The 25,664-nt window shown below is 39.0% G+C and overlaps 1 protein-coding gene across 11 annotated transcripts in view; it reads right to left on the bottom strand.

The window, feature by feature from the left end:
• LOC122556575 overlaps positions 1-25,664 on the bottom strand; it is an 80,603-nt gene that overhangs the window by 43,114 nt on the left and 11,825 nt on the right. For 6 of the 11 annotated variants that reach the window (XM_043703403.1, XM_043703405.1, XM_043703400.1 and 3 more), the window contains exons 2-8: positions 22,132-22,254; positions 21,261-21,395; positions 19,549-19,657; positions 15,545-15,605; positions 5,442-5,573; positions 1,979-2,107; positions 1,832-1,871 (exon numbers count right to left, since the gene is read on the bottom strand). In XM_043703403.1, the coding sequence (XP_043559338.1) occupies positions 1,832-1,871; positions 1,979-2,107; positions 5,442-5,573; positions 15,545-15,605; positions 19,549-19,657; positions 21,261-21,395; positions 22,132-22,254 (729 nt within the window). The remainder of the gene's footprint in view (positions 1-1,831; positions 1,872-1,978; positions 2,108-5,441; positions 5,574-15,544; positions 15,606-19,548; positions 19,658-21,260; positions 21,396-22,131; positions 22,255-25,664) is intronic. The other 5 variants (XM_043703402.1, XM_043703409.1, XM_043703408.1 and 2 more) reach the window with 3 other exon arrangements.

Here is a 25,664-nt window from a genome sequence, read left to right as displayed (position 1 = left end):
TGTCCTTGGCAGAGTGGGAGGGGGAGTTAAAGTGTTCAGCCACAGGGCGGTTGGGTTGGTTGGTGCGGGTGTCCCAGAGGTGCTCTCTGAAACGTTCCGCAAGTAGGTGGCCTGTCTCCCCAATGTAGAGGAGGCCACATCGGGTGTAGCGGATGCAGTAAATGATGTGTGTGGAGGTGCAGGTGAATTTGTGACGGATATGGAAGGATCCCTTGGGGCCTTGGAGGGAAGTGAGGGGGGAGGTGTGGGCGCAAGTTTTGCATTTCTTGCGGTTGCAGGGGAAGGTGCAGGGAGTGGAGGTTGGGTTGGTGGGGGAAATGGCAACACCTCACCCTTAGAAGTTTCCTTCTCTTGTGAGATTTCCACTCTGTTCTAAGATACAGAAAAAAAGTACACAATACAATATACTGAGGGAATAATGTAAGAAAAATTTAGAAATGTTAAGATTTTAAAATGAAGTGGTCAAAAAAGTGATTACCTAGAATTTCAGAGAGATTTGAAGGGTGACCAATCACTTCAATGTTTGCTGCTTTACTACTGTCCAGAAGAGTAGAATTTTTACAATAGAACCAATAAATATTTTCTGGATTCATAACAGCTCCCCCCACCCAATCTCAGTCCCAACCCTCGGATTCAGCACCGCCTTCTTGACCTGCAATCTTCTTCCCGAACTCTCCGCCTCCACCCCATCACCCTCACCTTAACCTCCTTCCACCTATTGCATTCCCAACGCCCCTCCCACAAGTCCCTCCTCCCTACCTTTTATCTTAGCCTGCTTGGCACACCCTCCTCATTCCTGAACAAAGGCTTTTGCCCGAAACTTCGATTCTCTTGCTCCTTGAATGCTGCCTGACCTGTTGCGCTTTTCCAGCAACACATTTTTCAGCTCTGATCTCCAGCATCTGCAGTCCTCACTTTCTCCTAATCATAATTTACAACCATGTATATTGGGTAAATTAGTATTTGACAACTGAAAAAATATAGTTTTTGTTTTTACAAACAAAGGGGGATTTTTGGACAAATGTAATTGTAAGCTTAGAGTATGGGTGGCTTGCTAACATCTTGTGACTTCTACCCCTGTTGTGTGCATCTTGGTGTAACAACTTCTGTAGTAGCCAGTTAAGTTGCAGAACTTGAAGCAAAAATGCCTGAATATCCAAATTCTGATAATAGTGGAAGTCCATCGTTGATGATAAATTCAGACTTCAAACTTCACTCGAGATCTTTGCCCAAAAGTATCAGACTCTAGGTGCTTAAACATTTCAAAGAAATTTATCAAAACCTTTCCCAACAATGACTATAGAATTCTTTCTCCCTCTCTTTTGTGTGAAGCATCTTGCATTAAAAAAATTGAAGAATTTTTTTTTAAAACATGTGTAAGATTTATATATTCTTGGCAGTTCAGAAATATGCTTAAATAGAATACACATTAACAACTAGTTAAGGATGAAATCAGGAATTTCAGCCATGTAATTACCCCAACAAACTTTTGCTAGTTTTAAGCTTACCCCAGGTCTAGCACAGGTACATACATACTTGCTATATGTATAAAAAAACTTAAGACAGCATCAGCTAGCACCTCCTGATTCCATACCAACAAAGTTCAGCACAATCATTCTGAAGCCTCCCAATTTCGCTAGAAATCAAGGTACAAAGATAGATTCATTAAAAATGCTGGGCAAGTATAAATTTATTTATTTTACTACAACCTCACAGATTTCACACAGCATTTAATAAAAGGCAATATTAGTTATAACAGTGACAGTACATTCTTATAATACCAACCAAAATCTCATGATCATTCATACTGATTCAAATAACAACACCTCACCCTTTGAAGTTTCCTTCTCTTGTGAGATTTCCAGTCTGCTCTAAGATACAGAAAAAAAAGTATACAATGCAATATACTGAGGGAATACTGTAAGAAAAATTTATAAATTTTAAGATTTTAAAATGAAGTGGTCATAAAAGTGATTACCTAGAATTTCAGAGAGATTTGAAGGCTGACCAATCACATCAATGTTTGCTGCTTTACTACTGTCCAGAAGAGTAGAATTTTTACAAGAGAACCAATAAATATCTTCTGGATTCATAACAGATGCATGGTCTGAAAAAACAGTAACACAATGATAGTACCAGAAATCAGAGGCTAAATGCCCAAGGAACCAGAAGATTTTCATTTGAAAAATAAACCAACAAATATCATTAGCTTTGAGAAGCTTAATGGTTGGAAACTAATATTCAACATTTCACAGAAAAAATGCACAACTTTCATTTTGTCAAGCACTGATTGCATGTCATGAAAGGAAAACAAAGGACTCAATCCTGCACAAAATTGTTATAACTGTCACTGATGCAAAAGCAGATGTTAAAACTTTTATATTCAATAAAAAGTCTTCAGTTATTCCAGAATGCCTTTACATTTTCAATTTTATCTGCTGCAGAGTTTTAAAACATTTTAAATGTGTCAAATTTACTTAAGCAGTTTCCATTGCAAAAACAGATATGGGAATTTCTAAATGAAATATAAAGTTAAGTGGAGCATGTTTAGCTCCAAAAGCAGCATTCAAATGTATCTGACCACCTTAGTGGCTGCTTCACCTCAGGACACTAGGTTAAGATTTGTGTTATACACCACAGGAGGTTGATACTAAACATTTTACATTTTTGGCCACATCCTTTCAGCACCACACAACTTCCTGCTAACCACTTTTGTCAACTTTATTAAGTATATGCAAAAAACCAAAGAACTGCTGATGCTGGAAATCAAATTGCTGAAAAAAACTCAGCAGGCCTGCCTGCATCTGTAGACAGAAATCAGAATTAATGCTTTGGATCCAGTGACCCTTGTTCAGAACTGATTTTAGCTAGGAATAAGGTTGGTATATAATGTTAGAGAAGGGGTGGGGAGAGGGGGGAAAGGAGTAAACAATAGGTGAAGATGAACCCCAGAGAAAAAGAAAAACAGTTGGGCAGATAAAGGAATGGGCAAAGGTCAGCCTGGGAGAATCAACAGCTGCTAATGGGGACCATCATTTACTTCTTTCCCCTCCTCAACCTCTTTTCTCCATATATACTAATCTTTTCCTAGCTACAATCGGTTTTGAAAGAGGATCACTGGACCAGAAACATGAACTCTGCTATCTTTCCACAAATGCTGCTAGACCAGCTGAGTGTTTCCAGCAATTTCTGATTTTGCTATTAAATATTATGTCCATATTTACAATGCAAAACAGTTTTCACTTCAGAATTGAGTAACTTGGTCTTTGAGTTCAAACAATTATCTGAAATTTGTTTCAAAAACATAGCTTGCAGTTAGTGAGACAAAAAAATAATCAGTTCTAGTGTACAAAATAATGGTCTAAACAGAGTTAAATGAGTAGAAACTTGATCTGTCTATAATGGTTAAATATATCTATTGACATTGTGTATTGTTGTGCTCCTTCAAGTTTACAATTTCCTTGCCTTCCCTAAAAGCGTAGAGGCTTAGTGTCAATATTATTGCAACTGCAAACTGAAGTGGTATCACAAACTCAGCCTATATACTGAAAAAGATTTTTTTGCTTTAGCTTCACTGTTCAAAGTATGGGATGGGATACAAAAAAATTAGAATGTCTTACTTACATAAAATGCATTTTAACATTGAAGAAAATTTGACAGGAAGTATTATTACAAAAGTTACTTTAAAAATAAAATAGGACATTTCATGTTCTTGACAGAGCACGTGGTGACATAGGCACGAGCACGGCTGATAACGACAGATGCAGAGCGAACAAGAAGAGCACGAACAACAAAGAGGAAGCACTAGCAAGAATGATGGATGACAGGGCGACAGGGAGACAGACTCTTTTTCCATTTATTATTTCACAAATTAAAGCAACATTTGTGTGGTTGCAAACAACAGTGATTTCTTTGTGCAACTATGAAGTCTTCCTCTTCCTATTACTTATACAATCCAGGAAACAGCTAAAGGCATGTAAAGAACTTGTTTGTTAAAAAATAATTTGATTGCAGACTGAAATGGGAAAAGGGCTGCTTTAAAAACTAAAGGATTGTGGAAGTGATTGCTAAACATTTTAAAAGCAAGCTATCAGCCCTTGCTGTAAATGTTGTTTACATTTGCTTGTTCAACAAGCAGGACATGTTTAGATACAGAGATTTGGCCAGCAACAAATAGCTGATACCTGTCTTAAGAAAGGTCAAAATGTTAAATGTGTTCTCCTCCATAGATGCTACTAGATCAGGTGAGTTTCTCCAGAAGTTTCTGTTTATGTTTGTTTCAAGTCTCCAGCATACCCAGTTCTTTGGTCAGTGCAGTGGTGACCAGTGTTGAAAAGGGGCTTCTGGCTGCCAACATCTGTGAATCACTCCCAAATAGCTGAATGGCTTGCAAGCAAGAACAATTAACATTTTTGCTCCTTCAGAAGGTGGGTATAAATTGTCTAAAGCCTTAAAAAAAAAAGCCAGTTTATTTTCTCTCACCAGTTGCTGTATCATTTTTAACTAACAAGTCAAAGACTAAGTTGTGAACCTGTTGATCTGTGCCTCCTGCGGTCAAAACAACCTGAAAAAGAAAACCCAAAGAGCAGCAAACGCTGGTAAACCGAGAGAATCATCTAGGTTCACCCTTGGGAGAGGGACCATTAAACTGTCTTCCCAGTTATTCCCACAATCAATATTCATTGAATCTTTCTACATTTATCTGTATATGTGAAGGGGGCTTTTCATAAAGGGGTTAGAATTTTAACTAGTAATTACATGTCAACATTTCATAAGTGCTTAGCTGTTACTAAAATCATTTTTTTGAAAAAACAAGAATTACTATGTGTGTGCAAAGTTCAGAAACCTGGTCCACTCTCTGATAACTTGGGTCTAACTTGTCAAATAAATTATGGAATTTTGCATACTTTGATAAAATATTAACTTATGTGATGACTCCAAGAATAGTAGAGGTTGATTTCACTGCTGCCCTGAAGAGATGCTACAACTCCTCTACGAAAAAAGGAGCACAGAACGCATTCCTTTAATCTGGAATTAAATTCGAAATTATATCATCACTCAGTTACAATTACTCCCTGCCTTTTAACTCTTCCCACGAAACCAATTCTTGACAGCTCATGTGGAATAAGGACTTGCTCCAAAAAAAAAACTAAATCATGACTACAATTAATCATGCACAAATTAGTAAAATTTCCAACTACAGGATGCTGGGTATCCGCTTAAAATTCTAGCTATCAGATAGATTGCTACACCTGGACCCAACAAACTTTATACAGGTGAGATGCCTTTTATTAATCTTCATGGATATGAACTAAAGGTAACATAAATTATAGAATAATAAATATCTCAATGATGAAAACAAACACAATAAACAAGCTACACTGTAGAAAGAAGTTTAAAATGCTATTTGTAGCTGCATTTGTTGTTATCTTCTCTCTTACCTTCTGGCTCTCTGAATAATTCCACTGAAGAACAATTTTCTGTTCCAATGGAGGAACTGTCATCCACAAGCAACTCTGAATCCAAAGATGGCAAGACGTAAGCCAAAGTTTCAGTTGTTAGACAAAGTTCTTCTACGGAGGAGAAAACATTGAAATTATTATTTTGGCATGTTATCTTAATTCAATTTTAAGGATACAAATTGAAAATGCTAAATATATGCAAGTTGAGTAAAATTTCCCATGGTGCTTCAAAAACTAATCAAACCAAATTGACACCAACTCAAAAGAAATGACGTTAGGACTGATAACAAAAACGTGATCAAAGAGTTAAGTTGCATGCAGCATCCTTAGGACAAATGCAGAGAACAGATGAAATAGGAACAGCAAGCCATAGAGCACCTCATACCTGCTCTACCACTTAGTGATCATGGCAAATCTTCTACTTTAACCTCACTTTCCTGCCAGCTCCCCACATCCTTCACTTGCCAGAGCAATCAGAAGTCTATCTTAAATTACTCAATAGCAGAGCATCCATAAATCTCTGCTAAAGGGAAGTCCAAAAGATTCACAAGAATGTTAAAGTTGACAAGTAGAGACTTTGAGGGCTGGCATGAGAGAGGAGTTGAAGCTCAAAGACGATCAGCCATGATTGTATTGAATAGGACAGGTTTGACGGGCTGATTGTTCTATTCTTGCTCCTGTTTCTTATGCTCTTATTTGAGTGAAGAAATTTCTCTTCATCTCAATCCTAAGTGATCAATTCAATATCCTGTATCCACTGGTGTTAGGTTCCCCAGTCAGCAACTCTGTACTTATTCCATCAACTCTCTTCAGAATCTTGTATGTTTCAATGAGATCACTTTTATTAATGAAACTGGTATAAACCCAATACACTCAGCCCCTCATCATAGGGCAATCATCTCAACCTTCACTGTTAACCTTCACTGTACTGTCTGCAAGGCAAGTATATCATTACTATAGTTTTAGTTTTCAATGGAAGGAATGTTGATGTCTCAAAGTCCCATACAATACATGGAGCCTCTTATTCTTTGTACTCTAATCCCCTTAAGATTAACATGCCATTTCTGTTCCCAAAGTTTTGGTGTATCGGTACATTGACTGTGTGTTCATTGTATGAGCATACCCATATCAGAGTATCAACATTTTCAAGTTTCACATCTTTTAGGTGTTTTGCTTTTCTGTTCTTACTACCAGTGAAAAGCCTCACCTTATACTCCAATTTTCACCTTGCTGCCCATTAACTTCACCTGCCTACATTTCTTTGCAGCTACTGTGCACACCCCTCCGTTTACAACCACATCTAGCTTTACATCAACCAATCAAGATAAATTATCTTTGTCTAAGTCACTAGCATAATTTGCAAATAGCTAAAGCCCCAGCACTGATCTTCATGGCGTCCCATCTGTTAAAGCCTCCAAACATGAAAATGCCTCCTTTATCCCTACTTCATTTCCTGTCTATTAATTCTAGCCACACTAATGCAATATCTGTCAATATCATATACCCTTGTTGCATGTTAGCTTTTCAGTGGCACCGAGGATCAAAAGTAGACCATTAAGCCTGTGCCAAATCAATATCTAGCTGATGTTTGCATTTCCAATTCCATTTTCCCATCTATATCCAATAGCTCTTGCCTGACAAGAATCTACCTCTATTTTAACAACATTCAAAAAACGCCCTTCTGAACCAGAGAATTCCAAAGTTGCACAATTCTTAAAGAAAAAAAGAATTATTCTCGTCTACCCTAAAAAGAATCATCTCTAACTTTAAAATAATGCCCCACTCTGGATGCACCCACAAGAGGAAACATCCTTTCCACGCACCTAGTCAAGACCATTCAGGATCTCAAATCAAGCCACCGTCACTCTTCTAAACACAAGGAAACAAGCCCAGCCTGTCCAACATATCCTCAAAATATCACATTCATTCCAGGTATTAATGTCGTCAAGTTCTTCTGAATCACCTTCAATGCGCTTACACTCTTCCCGAAATAAATAATGAAACTGCATGCAGTATTCAAGATGTGATCTCACCAATGCCCTATATGACTTAAGCATAACATCCATAGTTTCAGGCACAATCCCTTGCATAATAAAGGATAGCATCCCATTATCTGCTTGAATACATGTCATATCTGTACACTAACTTTGAATCACGCACTAGAACATCTAAATTCTTGGGTACTTCCAGAATCCTGAATCGTTCTTTCAAGTAATCATCTAATTTTTCATTTTTGACCAAAATAAACTTGTTAAAAAAAAAAATCAGATCATAACAGGTTATATTTACTTCTTTCAATGTGCACTATCAATTCCTTTACTTTTATGAATATAATGCACATTCACATACAGCCTTTAGTTTTGTCTTTCTGATATCCAAATAAGATGTCTTGAATCTTGGTATATTCTCTGTCTTTTGCTGCCTTTCTGAACCTGTTTTCCCTCTTACATGTTCTCTATTAATATATCATACCATTCTACATTTGATCTTGCCACCACTAGTTCATTCAAAACTCTTTCTAATTCCCAGTTAGAGTATGCATGAACAATGGCCCAATCATTGGTGTAGACCATCTCAGCACTGCAGCTTCACCTTTCCCCGTGTTGATGCAAGTGATTCACAAACCAGAACCCCCTTCTCTCGTACCAGTCTTTAAACCCTGTATTCATCTCTAATTTTATACACCCTATGCCAATTTGCACATGGTCAAGCCATAATTCAGAGATCATAATCTGAAGTTCTACTTTTTAATTCAGATCTTCGAGCTTCAGACACTCAATGCAACATTCCTCTTTCCTAATTCTACCCATGTTGTCATCTACACTGAATCCTTCCCCTCCCACTGCAAGTTCCTCAAACCCTGGCACCAGGCAATCACAGCTGTCTAGATTCTTTTATTCTTTGCTGCAGGAGATGATGTCAATCCCCTGCATTCTATTATCTAACATTTCTAGATTTCTTATTGCTGTCCCCACTTGAACTTACTGTACCACAGTGTCACGTTCAGTTCATCTAAGCTGCAGTCTCTAACCTCATCCAAATAGATTTGAGCGGTGCTGGGATTACAGAATTGAGCTCAATGATCAACCATGATCATATTAAATTACAGAGCAGCCCTGAAAGGTCGAATGGTCTATTGCTGCTCCTATGTTTCTACAAGACGACCAAAAATGCACACAATACTCCAGGTGTAGACTCACGGAGGCCCGGTACAATTGTAACAAGTGATCACTGTTGCTGTACTCAAATCCTCTATGAAGGCCACCATACCATTTTCTTTCTTTCAATCCCTTTTTGAATGTTCTGATTAAATTTGCTTTCACTAACCTTTCCTGGGAGTGCAATCAGATAGTAGCAATGTGCAATGTTGAATGAACAAAATGCATAACTTTTCTGATTCTTTTGCAAGGCATCATAGATCTGAGTCCTCACTTTTCTAATTCTCCTGCTAGTAGGAACACTTTCTCCTTGCTTAAGCTGTACTCTTTCACCTGGTGTCTGCAGAGCAACAGAGAAAGTTGACCTATCCAAAAACTGAATTAGAGCTGCCTTGTTATTCACGGTGGACAATGTTTGAAATGTCTTAGCTCACTTCCATCTCAGAGACAAAGTAGAGTTATGGTATTTATTCAACACTGACAGATGCCTTTCGTCAAGCTGTCCAATTGTTAATGCAAATTACTCTGTTTTCTGGTCAAGTATGTGGTGTAGTTTCTGCTTGCATATTCAGCCTTGGGCTAACTGAACCATAGCTAATATTGCTGACTTGGCATGGATTTCTGGCAGCTGAAGGTACATTCAGCAATGACAGGCAAAGATGTGGAGAAATGTCTCAGTTGGAAGAACAGAGAGTTTGGTCAGGCTATGAACTGCTGGTGGCACACTGAACAGGAAGACTAGGAAAATAAACATTTAATGTGAAGTGTCACTGAGCCAGGGGCATTTGCCAGCATTGGAGTGATGGTCAGTGGGACACATTGCAGTTTTTGACCGAAATAGCTAATGCTAGTAAGCAATGAGCCTCTGCTCTCTACTCATTTTAGACTAATCTTCTCATTCATGTTACTGTCACATTGACATGTGACTATGGCAATAGATTACAGGAGATCTTCCATTCTGACAATAATTTGGATGAGGGAATTAAATATAATATTTCCAAATATGTTGATGCCATAAAAGGAGACAAACATAAATGGAAAGGCAAGTGGTGAAGACGACTCAGAATCTGCACAGGGACATAGACAGGTTAAGTGAGTGAGCAAAAATTGGCAGATGGGATATAATGTGGGAAAATAAGGTTATTCACTTTGGAGGAATAGAGTAGCTGAATATCAGATAACAGAAAAAGACTGTAGAAAGCTACAGCACAGAATTGGGAGTGCTTGTGTATGAATCAGAAAAAGCTTGCATCCAAGTTCAGCGGGTAACAGAGAAGACAAATAGATCATTTGCCCTTTAATTCAAAGGGAATGGTGTATCAAAATAGAAGGTAAAAAAAATGACTGCAGATGCTGGAAACCAGATTCAGGATCAGTGGTGCTGGAAGAGAACAGCAGTTCAGGCAGCATCCAAGGAGCTTCAAAATCGACGTTTCGGGCAAAAGCCCTTCATCAGGAATAAAGGCAGGGAGCCTGAAGCATGGAGAGATAAGCTAGGGGAGGGTGGGGGTGGGGAGAGAGTAACATAGAGTACAATGGGTGAGTGGTGGAGGAGATGAAGGTGATAGGTCAGGGAGGAGAGGGTGGAGTGGATCGGTGGAAAAGGAGCTAGGCAGGTTGGACAAGTCCGGACAAGTCATGGGGACAGTGCTGAGCTGGAAGTTTGAAACTAGGATGAGGTGGGGGAAGGGGAAATGAGGAAGCTGTTGAAGTCCACATTGATGCCCTGGGGTTGAAGTCTCTCCACGCTTCAGGCTCACTGCCTTTATTCCTGATGAAGGGCTTTTGCCTGAAACGTCAATTTTGAAGCTCCTTGGATGCCATCAAAATAGAAGGTCTAGCTAAGAGGCTGAGGCCTCTTATCAGACAAGAACCAGAATATCGTGATGAGTTGCGGTCTCTTGCCTAAGCAAAGATATACTGGCATTGGAGGAGAGAAGGTACACTAATCCTGGGACTTGTCTTGAGGAGAGATTGAGCAGGTTGGAGTTTAGAAGAATGAGAGGCGACCTTCTTGGGATCTACAAGATCCTTACAGGGTTTGACAGGGTGGATGTGCAGAGACTGTTTCCCCTGCAATCATGGGCAGCATGGTAGCTCAGTGGTTATTACTGCTGCCTCATAGCGCCAGGGACCTCGATTTGATTCTAGCCTCCAACAACTCAAGTGTGTGGAGTTTGCACATTCTCCATGTCAGTGTGGGTTTCCCCTCTCAGTCCAAAGATGTGCAAGTTAGGGGGATTGGCCACGCTAAATTGTCCATAGTTTCAGGGATGTGCAGGCTACGTGGATTAACCATGGGAAATGCAGGGTTACAGGGAGAGGGAAAGGGGATGGTCTGTAAGGGATGCATTGGATGGTGCTGACTCAATAGGTTTCCACACTGCAGGGATTCTATGATTCTATTCTCTTGACCTATTAAATAATTGCAGAGGCTTTCCTCTTGTTCTATGAAATCCAAATTCTGAAAGTGATATTAAAACCAGTGGCATGTGGGTGTTGGTTACTTGAAGAGTTTAAAAGGTCAGAGTCCTTTTCAGAACTGGATGTAATCTAGTATGCATTACACACAGGTGGCTGCAAGCCCTCTGGAGTAGGAACAAGAAAAAGTGTTTAGTTGTAGTATGGAGTTTACGACAGGATGAATGATTGAAAATGAGCTTGCTTTTGGTTCAGAATAGTCAAAAAACCCACAGATTGAAAGCTTATTAGATCAGTTCAAGAAGACCTGACTGAGGTCAGAAACACATGTAACTTCTCTCCTGGAAAGGAGTACAGATCAGTTCAGAGAAAGCATAATTATCTTGAGCTAAATGGTTAACTTATGAAACATCCAGACCAGAAATCTGATTATTAAAAGGTAAGTCTAAACCTGCAATTGTTTTGGAGTATTCCAATAAAACAATTTCACAGTTCACAATGTTAGAGAACTGGGAGAAACAGTTATATCAAAGAGCTGGAAGTTTTTGTTGCAAACGTTTCGTCCCCTGTCTAGGTGACATCCTCAGTGCTTGGGAGCCTCCTGTGAAGCGCTTCTGTGGTGTCTCCTCCGGCATTTATAGTGGCCTGTCCCTGCCGCTTCCGGTTGCCAGTCTCAGCTGTCCGCTGTAGTGGCCGGTATATTGGGTCCAGGTCGATGTGTTTGTTGATGGAGTTTGTGGATGAGTGCCATGCTCCTAGGAATTCCCTGGCTGTTCTTTGTTGGCTTGCCCTATAATGGTAGTGTTGTCCCAGTCAAATCTTCTCACCAGCTGAAACTGACAACCGGAAGCGGCAGGAACAGGCCACTATAAATGCCGGAGGAAACACCACAGAAGCGCTTTACAGGAGGCTCCCAAGCACTGAGGATGTCACCTAGACAGGGGACGAAACGTTTGCAACAAAAACTTCCAGCTCTGCGAACAGAACCACAGCAACAAGCACCCGAGCTACAGATCTTCTCACAAACTTTGAGTTATATCAAACTTTAAAAAAAATTGTAGAAGGATAAATTATTTGGATTTGACTCATTGTAAAAGGAACATGTTGGGAAATACATGAGACTTTATTTTGATGTTTTAATTCAAACGGTGTACAACATTTAGACAGTTTGGCTTTTGTCCTCCATTCCTTCTCTAATTGAATGCCTTTGGAATCAAAGTACACTACATCCTACTGGTTCTCTCTTTAATCGGAGAGGTTCAAATGCCCATAGAGATAGTGAATTCGTTGTTTGTTATCTTTCAAAATTCTGCGGAGTCTGAAAGGTTCTTATACAATGAAAAGCAAATGTAACCCCACTGTTTAAAGACAGAAAGAGAAACAATGCATAACCACAGATCTATTAGTGACCGAGGGAAATATTAGAATCTATTATAAAGGATGAGAAAACGTGATACTTTGAAAATAAGAGTGAAAATTAGACAGTCAATTGTGATTTCTATTTTGTAAATCCATGTTAACAGATCTGATGGAGTTTTCTAATGATGTTACTTGTAGCATTAATAAGGAGAACTAGTAGCTGTGCAGAATCAGTTGATATGGATTTTCATAAGACTTATGATGATGTCTCAAAAGAACGATAGTAAACAAAATTAGAACACAAAATTGACAGAATGGTGAAAGATTAGTTAAAAGATAGAAAATGGTAGGAAATAAACAGACTATTCAATCTTCAATATTTCTATAACAAATAAAGGTTCACAATGAAATTTTTAAAAACATCGCAGGTTTTCTTTTTAGGTTTAGCGTGAGAGGGGAAAGATATAAAAGAGACTGAAGGGGCAACTTTTTAACTCAGAGGGTGATACATGTATGGAATAAGCTGTCAGAGGAAGTGGTGGAGGCTAGGACAATTGCAACGTTTAAAGGGCATCTGGATGGGTATATGAGCAGGAGGGGTTTGGAGGGATATGGGCCAGGTGCTGGCAGGTGGGACTAGATTGGGTTAGGATATCTGGTTGACATGAACAAGTTGGACCGAAGGGTCTGCTTCCATGCTGTACATCTGTATGACTCTATGACTATTCTCAGAATAGTAGACTGTTACTCGTGGAGTACAAGGATCAGCTTCAGGCCAAAGCTTCATACCTTCCTACAAGTTCATAAAACAATATTAATTTTGTCTAATCAAGTTATGATTTTCTTTAAAAAAATTCATTAATTTGCTGACAATTGACAAGAGGCCTGCAAGATTTCCATTTTTTCTCCTTCCTTTATTGAAGAGTTGTGTTTCATTTGTGACCACAAGGAATGCTCTGGAGTACAAATAATCTTTGAAAATGATAATTATTGCATGCACCATATCTGTAGCTTCCTCTTTTACAGCCCTCCAGATAGGTAAAGTGCATTGACAAAGGAAAAGAATTAGTTCAAAAAATATGTTGAATAATGTAGAGTAACTGGATACAGTCTGATTAATGGAGTATAATTAAATAAGCATCTACATAAATGGTGTCTACTTCATGACTTAAGCAACACTACTTTAAACAGAAAATGGTTTAAAAGTTTTAGCCGTTTCTTAGATATATAATCTACTATAACCAGTTTATTCACAAAAAGGAAAGATTCAAATTACATCGAATTAGATTAGATTACTTACGGTATGAAAACAGGCCCTCCGGCCCAATAAATCCACACCAACTCTCCGAAGAGTAACCCACCCAGACCCATTTCCCCCCTGACTAATGCACCTAACACGATGGGCAATTTAGCATGGCCAATTCACCTGACATGCACATCTTTAGATTTTGGGAGGAAACCAGAGCACCCAGAGGAAACCCACGCAGACGTGGGGAGATAGTAGAATCCACAAATCGAAAAGAATCAGCATTATTTTAAGAGCCTTATCGAAGCCCTTGCAAAGAGTTACAATTTAGCAGAAATTCGCAAAAGTGAGCGATTCAATCTATGGAAGCCTGCTTCATAAAAACATCATCTAAATCAGCACAATCAATCACTAAAATTGAAATCCGCATTCATGGTTACACTACATAGTTTGCCTACAAGATAAAATGCAGAACAATCTCGTGACAACTCTGTGTATAATTTTCCAGCTACTTTAATACAGATCTATTTGAAACTGTGAACATGATCTCTCCAAACACAAACATCACATTACAATTTATTTGTTATTGATAGGGAAAAACTGCAGATTGCTAAATGCTCCAAACAAAATAAACTGACAAATACCTAGAGTATAGAGAGCAATAGGCCACCTTATACATGCCAGTGCTAGTTTCTCATTCCCCTGAATATACGGTTTGTAAACAGCAACAATTCTGGAAGTGTTTGGCAACAGTTGGAACGCGGTTAGTGTTACTACCTGTAGTTAATGTTCAATGTTTGGATGTTGCTGAAGTCATGCCGGACTTGAATCTTAACCATTTTTCTCTCTCTATGGACGGTGCCAGACCTGCAGAGGTTCTCCAGCATTGCGTTTATTGAACAAATTGGATTGGTAAACATAAAATGACTAAAAGGCATACAGGTAGTTCTCCTATAACACTGTAGTCGCATTCCAGCGAAACCACGCTTAATAGAAAATTGTTTAATAGAAATAATGGGGCCTAAGGGAAAAGTGGGGTTAGGGGCAGTCCAGCAAAAAGTATGGAAATGTGTTGCTGGAAAAGCGCAGCAGGTCAGGCAGCATCTAGGGAACAGGAGAATCGACGTTTCGGGCATTAGCCCTTCTTCAGGAATGAGGAAAGTTGGTCCAACTTTCCTCATTCCTGAAGAAGGGCTAATGCCCGAAACGTCAATTCTCCTGTTCCCTAGATGCTGCCTGACCTGCTGCGCTTTTCCAGCAACACATTTTCATCTCTGATCTCCAGCATCTGCAGACCTCACTTTCTCCTCCAGCAAAAAGGATCACTCACGATTGCTCAAAAACCACCAAAACAGTCTTACGCAAAGTATAGCATAGCCTGTTTGAAGGTTGAAATCATATTCATTAACAAAACAAAAGTAAATTTAACATAGCACATTTAAAAATGTAAGAGAGCTGCTCTCTGTACGGTACCTCTCACAGAAAGTGCTCTGTCAGCAGCTGACATTGGTGCATGTACAGTGTGGCACAAAGGCCAGCACTGACATCACACATGCGCAGAACAGCATGGAGACTTCGGTGTGGACATCAGCGCATGCACAGAATGGCACAAAGACCGGACAACTGCACATGCGCACAACAAACTCCGCAAACTGATCCCCGCTGGAATCATGCTATTGCAAATGAAAGTAAGTGTTCTCGAAAATACCGTTCCCTAATTCTTCACCAACATTACAGCCAAATTGCACTGCCGAAACATGCATTATTCCAGAACTACCTGTATCTACTTCTTGGAAATGCAAAATGAACCTTTAAAGGGCATGTTCAATGCTTAGAAAAAAAATACTTTCCTTGATTATTGCTAAAATACTTAAAATTATTTGAAAAACCTTTCTTACCTGAAGTAGTTTCATTGTACACAGAACAGTCTGCATTTTTGGAATTACTCTGGGTAAATTCCTGAAACAAATTTGCCATTTAGAAACTTTGATTATCTAGATTCTCTTTCAAGTTTCAACTCAAATAAAAGGTTTTGTCCAGATACAAAATTAGATACCAGATCTAAAATTCATGTGAAACTGTATAGAATTTTCAGAAACAAGGCACAGATTTAAGCCAATATAATAATTATATTTTAATGATTGACAAAATAAACATAGAAATATGCTAGACAAGATTTGAAACTTTCACTGTTTCTCAGATAAGCAGCATTATAGTTTGAGCTTTCTCCCAACAGTTCTATCCATAGTCAAAATCTAGAAATTAAAGTGTACAAAACTTGTGCACTCTGAGTGAGATAGCATGTTATGAGATTAACAATTACCCCCTTCGTCAGTCATGATATACAACAAAAGACAGTAAGTTATTGAAAACATATTTTAAAAAACAATATGGATTCCAACACAAGAAATGAAAGTATCCTAAACGTTTTTCTGTATTTTGTTAAGCAACAAAAATGAGGGTATAGATAGGATTAACAGTAGTTGCCTTTTCCCTAAACTGGAAGTTTAAAGACTTAAGGGCACATTTTTAAACGTGAGAGGAGAAACTATAAACAAGGCAAGGGACAATTTTTTTTAAAACACGGGTAGTTGACGTGTGGAATGAACTTCCTGAGGAAGTGGTGGATGTGGACATAATTACAATGTTTAAAAGACATTTGGATAAGTACATGAATAGGAAAGGTTTGGAGGGATATGGGCCAGGAGCAGGCAGGTGGGACTAGCTTAGTTTGTGATTATGTTCGGCATGGACTGATTGGACCGAAGGGTCTGTTTCCATGCTGAATGACTCTACAACTCTACTTAAAAAGCAAAACAATGTAAATGATGGAAACGTGAAATAGAAATAGAAATTGCTGGGAATACTTAGCAAGTCAGGCTGCATTTGAAAAGACAGAAATTGAGTTTACAGGTCAATGCGCTTTCAAATAAGTGGAGTATCTTTCAGGTGACAATATTTTGCAATCCTTATAGCTGGAAACAATGCAACATTTAGACCATTGACTCAAACTGCCACTGCAGCATCCAATTGTTTTCTGCAATCATTGTTGCTTTTGTTCTGCACTACTCCCGACTAGGATCAGAAGGCAGAAGGCATCAAACACGAGGCGGGGGAGGTGGCAGAGGAGCATGAGGCACTGGGGTGGGGGAGAAAAGGGAGCACTAGAGAGGAGTGGGGGGAAGAAGAGAGGGGAGCATGAGAGGATGGGAATGGGTGAGAGAAGCACAGGATAGCATGATAGAGGGAAATCAGGAGAACAAGCAGGAATGAGAGTGAGCCCACAGATACCAGATCTACTGGTCATTGTTCAATTGTTATACAACATAGAAAGGCGGTTTTCCAGCTCACAATGTCAATGCTGAACAAAAACTCCAAACTATATTAATTCCATTTACCTGAGCTTGGTCTACAGCCTATGTCCTGGCATTTTAAGTGCTCATCCATATGTTTGTTAAATGTTACCATTGTACCTATCCACACCACCTTCTCAAGTATTTCTGAAAAGTCTACCACCCTGTGGGTGAAAAAAAAAATCTAAGATCTCCTTTAAACCACTCATTCCTCCCCTTAAACCCTCTGGTCTTAAATACATCTGCCATGGGGGAAAATTTCTCATGATCTACCATGTCTATGTCACTCAATTTTGTATACCTCATTTAGACCCTCCCCTCAGCTTCTTCTGCTCCAAGGAAAACAAACTCAGTCTATCAAGTCTCTTCACATGACAGACATTTCATTCCAGGCAACATCGTGGTGAATCTCCTCTGCACCCTTGACAATGCAATCATGTCCTTCTGATCACGTGGTGACCAGACTGCACACGATATTCTGTCTGTGGTCAGGCTAATGTTTTATAAAGTTGTAACAAGGATTATTTGCTGCCATATTGTGCCCCAGCTACCTGTGCAGACACCTTCAAGGACATACAGACATGTACACCAAGATCACTTTCTTCCTCAGTACTCTCTAGTGACCTATTATTGTGTAACTCCTTCCCTCATTGAAGCTCCCAAAATACATCACCAATATTGTTCTGAAAGTAAACCTCAAGCAATTTAATACATCTTTTGTTAAATCTTGCTTTTTCCCTTTGCTTACTATTCTACTCACAAACATTTTGGGTGCTTAAAATTTCCTCATAACTCAGCTGCAAATGCAACAACAGTTACACAAGGCTAAGCAATCTCAGTGACTCTTCACTAATTAATTAACTGGTTAACACTAAATTGTCAATCATGTGCAAATAAGCATTAACTAATATTTTAGTGGCTTTTTTTTTGCAAAGGTAGATTATGCTGACAAATCTGACAATTTTCTTTTCAAAGAGGTGGCTCAAGTAGTGGACAATTTCAGCGTTAGGATTTCATACGGACTTCCAGAAAACATTTGATAAAGTCCCACAGATGAGCCTGTTTAGTTAAGTGTGAAGTTCATGTTATTGAAGGTAAATTATTGATCTGGTCAGGAAACTGGCTGAATGGAAGGAGAAAAGGGTAAGGATAATGGTCAGCTACTCTAACTGTCAACTCTTGTTGCAATTGCAGCTGAGCTTTGATACGTTTTACGTACCCGAAACTTTAGTGAGTAGAAAGTGATGAGTGACTTTTCATAAGGATCACTGTTGAGACCTCAATTTTTCATATATTTATTAACTTAGATGAGGGCAGAGAAAGCTACCTATTCAAATTCACTGATGGTACAAAAATGTTACTATAAAGCAATATAGATGATAGTACAATACAGTATTACAAAAGGATATTGCTTAATTAATCATATGAGAAAACTGTGGCAAATAAACTCTACAACCAAGCAAGATAAAACGGGGTGCATTTTCTCAACAGTGAACAATTAGAAATAATGGCAGTGTAAAGGGTGCTTGGGATCCAGATAGACATGACTGAAATATCAGATGTACTGACAACAGCACAGTGTAAGTAAAACAGCAGATTCAGAAATCAGAAAAATGGTGATGGCCACTTGGGATATTGGACAACAGGCTGTAATTTAACATCTGATATTTCAGTCATGTGTATCTGGAACACAAGCACCCTTTACTCTGCCATTATTTCTCGTTGTTTACAATTGAGAAAGTGCACCCTGTTTTATCTTGCTTGACTGTAGAGAGTGAGAGCCTTCTGTTCCCCTATAGTGAAATCTATTTGCCACAGTTTGCCAATATGATTAATTAAGCAATATCCTTTGATAGTACTGTATTGTTTTATCATCTATACTGCTTATAATTTTTTGTACCAGATGGCAGCCAAATTCCTTGAGAAATATTCGCATTCAGCCACCAATAGCTGGCTAAATTACCTTAAATTGTTTCCTGTGTCCATTGGACACCTGAATAGCCTGAGTGACCATGGGCCTGATCAAAAGCTTGGATATGGCCTACCGCCCATAGTTTCCCCACCCTTTTGTAGGCCAATTGTTAGTCTCAGAAAAATGTCAATTTATTTCAATTGTATAAATACATACTGCCTAGAATTGAGGGGCAGGTGTGAATTAATAATGGACTAAGATTGTAGGAATTATTATCCAAAAGTTAAAAGGAGGTGGTGGTGAAAAAAACCTGCATCCTTTGAAATATTCTTAGAATTATGATTTCATCATCGTCAAGCTACAGAAAGAGACAACCCAAAAGGAGGCTGAGTAGAAGTTGGTTGTTTGGCATACTGATTTAAAGCAGATGCTTTACCCAAAATAAACACTTCACAGTTACATTTAAGCTGCATTCCAACCATTTCCTTGGTAAGCTAGGGCTCTATATTTAAATGTGAGATCACTATGTAAAATTAGTTTACAAACGGAGGAAAACGACTGAGCAAATCTGAATTTGTTCAGTCACCAGTGCAACAAGAAATAACTAGCAAGTTATGGCTTCCGACAGTAAACACACCTTCCATTGCTGAAGACTAGGACTTCTGTTTTGAAAAGGCGAAGTTTCTTTTTTGGTCTTCAAAATGTTTCTTCGTACAGTCCTTTTCATTCGGGACTGATATGTGCTCCTGAAGAACAAGGACATTACTTCTTTAAGCATTAAAAAAATACAAGCTAGCATTTTCCCCTTACCTCACCTGACAGCTGTACCTTCAGACATTTTTGTTCTAATATTCAGTTCCTAAAACACCCAATCTCTCTCTTCTCCTTTAAAGGCCTTTGTTAATTTGGTCTCTTTTGATAACCAGTGCACAGCCTTGAAATTTTTTTCTACACAAGTTATTTTTCTTTATGGCACATAAAATAATTTTAAACTATGACATTCCATTTTAATACTTTCAGAAATAAAATGCTGTTTCAGTGAGAATATTTCATTTTTGAAACGTCAAAGATAAAAGTTTGACGAAAGTTAAAAAGCCAAAACAATTTAGAGATCTAATTCTTCAATGTGTGAACTCTGGATTCTTTCCTGAAGCCAACAATACTGGGAGGTCACAGATCCATATGATTTTGTACATCCATATATAAAGGGCCAGAAATGTTGTGTACAGCATCTTTGTCAACAGATCCATTCATCTCAAGGTAATTCTCCAGCAGACTAAACCCTGATCGTCTTGTTCCTTAGTGTTTGCAAACCATTTGAAACATTAGTAAATAGAACTTTCTCACTCTACCTGAGCAGCACTTCCTTTCCCCACTGGAATTACTAACTGGCCACCCCTCCCTCGGTCCCTCCAAAAAGGTTCTCCCAGGTCCACTGGTTGCCCACTGATCCTGACTGGCCTAATAATTGATTGCTAACTTTTTAAAAAAATAAAGTATTTCAAGGGATGCAGATGATATTGTCAAGGTCAGAATCTGTTGCCATTTCCGAATTGCCTTTAAAGTGGTGGTGGTCAACTACTTTCTTGAACCACAGCAATCTAAGTTCTGTTGCAGTTTGACATAATCAAGAAACTTGCAAGATCACCTTAGACAACATGCTTTAAGCCTGAGGTACACGTCGTTAAGTCCAAGGAAGTATGGAGGATTTTATTCAAAACATAACATAATAAATATTTCTTTATCAACTACTTCAGAGATATTACATACTTCTGGAGCACATGAAATGTGAACGAGGGTCTCCCGGCTCAGAGATGGAGACACTATGATAGCACCAGAAGAATCCTCAAACATAACATTATAACCCATCTGTTTCAATATAACAATTAATGGTTGTTCAATAGTGTCATTACCAAGATTAGCTTTCAATTCCACATTTTAAATAAATAATTGAACTTTAAATTCCACCAGCCAAAGTGATGACATCTGAACCAATGTCTCCAGAGCATATACTGGGCCTCTGGATTATTATGGAGCTGAAAAACGTGTTGCTGGAAAAACGCACCAGGTCAGGCAGCATTCAAGGAGCAGGAGAATCGAAGTTTCGGGCATAAGCCCTTCTTCAGGAATCCTTCCTGCTGCGCTTTTCCAGCAACACATTTTTCAGCTCTGATCTCCAGCATCTGATTTCCTCACTTTCTCCTCTGGATTATTAACCCAGCAATATTATCACTACCACCATCTGCCCCCAAATGCATCTCCCTTACAATGTAAATTTGCATTTTTTTAAACTTTGTACATTCGCTCATAACTCTCATCTCATCACATCTAGTGTGGCACAACACTAACCTATGGACACGAGAAGTCACTTTATTAGTTGAATATAATTCTGAATCTGCTTCCTCATAAATGAGTGATAGTTTCTTCAGTTTGGAACTTGGCTTCACATCTGCAGTGACTGCTTTAAAAAAAGTACAACTGGTCCTGTTAAAGAAAGAAATAACAATATATGCTAGCAATACATTTGAAAAAGATTAAAAACAAGATATTGAAGAGGAAGTCAACTTCTGCAAGGAGTACAATATTGGCAGAAAACCAGCTGCTTTTTGTACACCCCAAAATTTTCCTTTATATGACTGAAAAAATGTGCTCAGAATTTGGATACCACTCTTTTGGCAAAGTGTGCCAAATGTGCCAAAGTTGAATTTAATCCTTCATAACTACACTGTTGTCATGATAGATTTATTAATACCCAAATATGCTGCACTGCAATGCATGATATTGAGGAATCTATTGACATTCTTGTGCGAGATCAGTCAAGGAAATTGGCAATCAGGATGATGATGGGCGTGCCTTTTTTCCTATAAATCCACACAATATCAACATTTTTAATAGAAACAATTTTTATTGGATGAATGGGTGATAAAGAAAGACATGAGAAAACCAACATGTACTGCTGTTCCAGCTTATCAATGACAGCAATTCCTCCAAGCTCTAGGAACAGAGGAATCAGAGCAGGATTCCTTTCTGAATTGCATTTAAGGATGGAACTACGAGGGCATCAATGTTGTTTGGTAAAGTGTTTGTTCAGCACATATTGTTAAGGCTCATTTGAATATCCATTAAACTACATCTCACAATCAGGTGACATCTTTGAAGAATAAATACAAGAGATCCATAGGAAGAATTAAGATAATCTATAAATACAGCCAATAATTACATAATATCAGTTATATACTTCTCTTTCCATAAAAACGAGCAAGGGAAGAACATTGGTTTATCTGCGTATTTGCATACATTTGTTTCTGGTTCGATTTGCCTTTCATATGAGTCATTAAGTCCCCTGCAATAACAAGAATAAAATTAGTATTCATAGACTTCCAAGAATCATGAATAACATTTACCAATATAATTCTTTTCTTTGTCCACCTCTGCACAAATGACAACTGATGTTGGAGTAAAGAGCAACAGAAACTTAGACTTCTTCAATACCTCATGTGATTGGTAATTTTTCACGTATGAACTTTCATTGAGTCATTAGATAATAAGTGGAAATGGAAACTGTACTTTGCTACTCCTTTCTTGAAAGGGCATGATTGAGATTGATGACTTACATCAATGTTAACCTTTCAGGAAAAAAAACATTCCAAGCAATAAAGTCTTTGCATCTGCAGCAATAAAAAAGGTCATATCTGCAGAATTACCAAAAACTTAGTCATGGGTGTTACTGAATTTATTAAAAGGTGGATCAACTTAGAAATTATTTTCTAAAGCATATACCTTGTGATTACTCAAGTAGCCTTATAGATAGAGCAATGGAATAGTTTGAACAGTGTTGATAATCTTGCTGGAAAGGTTTTTATGACAGTTTGAAAAAACAAAAGGGATTTAAACAGAGGTATGAGACCAGCACAGATGTATAGTGGACAAATAAGACAATGGACAAAATCTTGTGGAAGGGATAATAGTTAAGAATTAATTATTACTTTGAATCTTATTCTTTGACCATTAAAGCATGTATGCCATTCACTGTTCTGACAGAAGTCCAGATCAATTGTCAAGTGACAAAATTTGAATATTCACAAGTTTTGAATAAGCTTTCATAAAAATCCTTACATCTTTCAGTATTCCAATTATCTGATGTAACCTTAGATATTAGAAACATCAGGAAATATATTTCCAAAATACAAGCCCATGGCAAAAGGCTGTGGTGTTGAATTCCATTTCTGGAAATTATGTTGTTTCCTATACTGCTTTTGATCTTCCCTTAAAGCACAGAAATCTTGAAATCTTAACATTATTACACAAAAAATCTTACTTAATCCCATGTTTATTTTTATTGTTGTAATTTTGTTAGTCTTTTGGGAATTGAGAATTACGCCCACATTTGAAATGGAGAGGACTTGGATAAACTTGTCACATGAAAATACACCTTCCCCACCCCAGTGATGCTGCTGCAAGATATTCATGGGGCGTACTAAATACAGCATAGGCACACACTTCCTAATATTAACAAAAACAAAATGAACAGCTGAATAGTGTCTAAACATGTCACTAAGCTAATCTTTCTTGATGTTTCATACAGCAAATATATGTTCTTTCTAACATGTCTCAATTTTGTCTCTTCTTTTGCTTTCAAGTCTGCTTCTCTTTGTCCTCTTTCTATTCAGGTAGAAGACAGTGAGAAAGGAATCACTGATCACGGCAGGCTTTATGCAGGATGAATTCTACTGGAAAATTTCTATGACTTCTTTTCCTGAATTTTCTTCTCTCTATCACATCTCATATCCAAAAGTAGTAATGTTTCCCATATACTTTCACACAAATGCTCCTCCATCAATCTCCCTAATTCGTCCCTTTCAAACCACCTGCTGTTGGGGAGATTTCACTGGGGTGTTTAATGTAGGGCTAGGGAGGGTGACACTAGTTCTGCAACAGACATTTCTAGCCCTGAAATGGTTAACAACAGCCAAGCGAGCTGCTGCTGGTGACTGCATGAGTACCTGGCTGGAGCTTGTAAGGGATATGCATAATGTTAATTAAATCTTGGAGCCTGTAAATACCAGCCAGTATCAATTGCCCCATCGAAACTCGGGATTAATAAAGAAACCGATCGGAATCTGTAACTGTTAGACAAGTGTGAATTGCTCTATCGGAACCTGTAACTGTTAAGTGTGAATGGCTCTATTTAAGTCTAAAGTTGATAAGTGTAATTGTCAATTTAGTTAAACTGAAACTATTGAAAATGGCTAGCCTGTCAGACACATAGTAATTCCTTGAAACAATGAACTATTGAATACGGGATCGGAACCGCTCCCGGGGATGGCTGAGCCATTGTCAAGCACAGCAGGAGCTGGACAGGCATTTCGATGCAGCCAATAGGAGGACGGATCCTCAGCGCACGCAGATGAATGGACCAATGGGGAAGGCAAACTGACCGGGGACTCCAGGCAGCGCGAAGTATAATTGTGTCAAGTTTGAACGAGAAGACAGAACGCCTTCTCCAACGAATGCATGCTTGTAGATTCGTTGTACCAGTTAAGATTCTGTGAATAAACTGCTGTCTGCGTCTAACCATAGTTGCCAGTGTGAGTCTCTCCTTCCGAAAGAACACATAAAGACGGGACCCCGCGGGTCCGTCTTAACATTTGGTGAGCCCGACGCGGGAAGGAAAAGAGACAACGGCAAGTTGGCAACGTTGGTGGGTCAGGGAGCAGACAACCTTCGGCCGAAGTTTTCTAAAGGTGGGGAAGCGCCTGTTAAATCTAAGGCTTCCAGTAGTTAGATTTTCTCACAGTTAGTTTCTTGTCTGCTCTCCGACCCTCACCAACCCAAAAAACCTGATCAATTTGACAGCAGCATCGCAGAATCCTGACTGGTAAGCTTTTACTAACCTTTTAACTTACCTAGAGTGTTTATTTCACTAACGCCTAACTGTTTTTGCCTGAGTCCCTAGCGCAGCTTTCGGAGCCGGAGCGCATATCTGTTTTTGCCCGAGTCCCTAGCGCAGCTTTCGGAGCCGGAGCGCATATCTGTTTTGCCCGATTTTGCAGATTGTTCTGCCTGACGATTACCTGACGTTACCTATCTGAGCGCTGACCATATTCGACTTCCTGGATCCATGTTACTGAGCACTTAAAACTGACGAATTTTTTTTGTTTGCATATTCGTTGTGACCACCGAACATACCCGGGGTGACAGAGGTCGGAACTCTTCCTAAAGAGGGTTTAACCATACAGACGTCTGCCTTAGACCGGTTGTTAAGAGCAGAGATCTGCCATGCGAAGGTCAGGCTTTGAAAGACGTACTGTTCTTGAAGCGGTTCCCTTCAGGGGAGATCCGACATGGGGGACCGGAATTTCGGACCACCTAAGTTGACTCACCTCAGGACAGCACGTCCCGGAGTGCCCTGGTGGCACTGCAGGGACGGTGGGGACATGCCTATTCATAGTCAGTTACTGCTGGATAGCGTATCCCTGCATAAGGAAAAGTTGGAACTGGTGATTGCCCAAACACCAGAACAAAAGGGAATTAACCTGACAAGATTGAGGGAAACATTTAAAAATCCCACATTAACGATCAAGATTCTGGACGGTCTCTACAGGTCACAACATTATTCGGCTCTCCAAACAATTCCGCTCGGCAAGCCCCCCGCTGGGTGGGCACCCCCGAGCACTGATAGCACCCGGGAATGGAAAACAAAAATGGTTGTGACCTTTACCCCGCAGTGGCGATACAGACCGGTTTGTTCCC

The sequence above is a fragment of the Chiloscyllium plagiosum genome, chromosome 14, assembly GCF_004010195.1.
Source record: "Chiloscyllium plagiosum isolate BGI_BamShark_2017 chromosome 14, ASM401019v2, whole genome shotgun sequence".
Classification (NCBI taxonomy): Eukaryota; Metazoa; Chordata; class Chondrichthyes; order Orectolobiformes; family Hemiscylliidae; genus Chiloscyllium; species Chiloscyllium plagiosum.
Note: the sequence above shows the minus strand (reverse complement) of the source record. Positions and strands in the feature narration are given on the sequence as shown.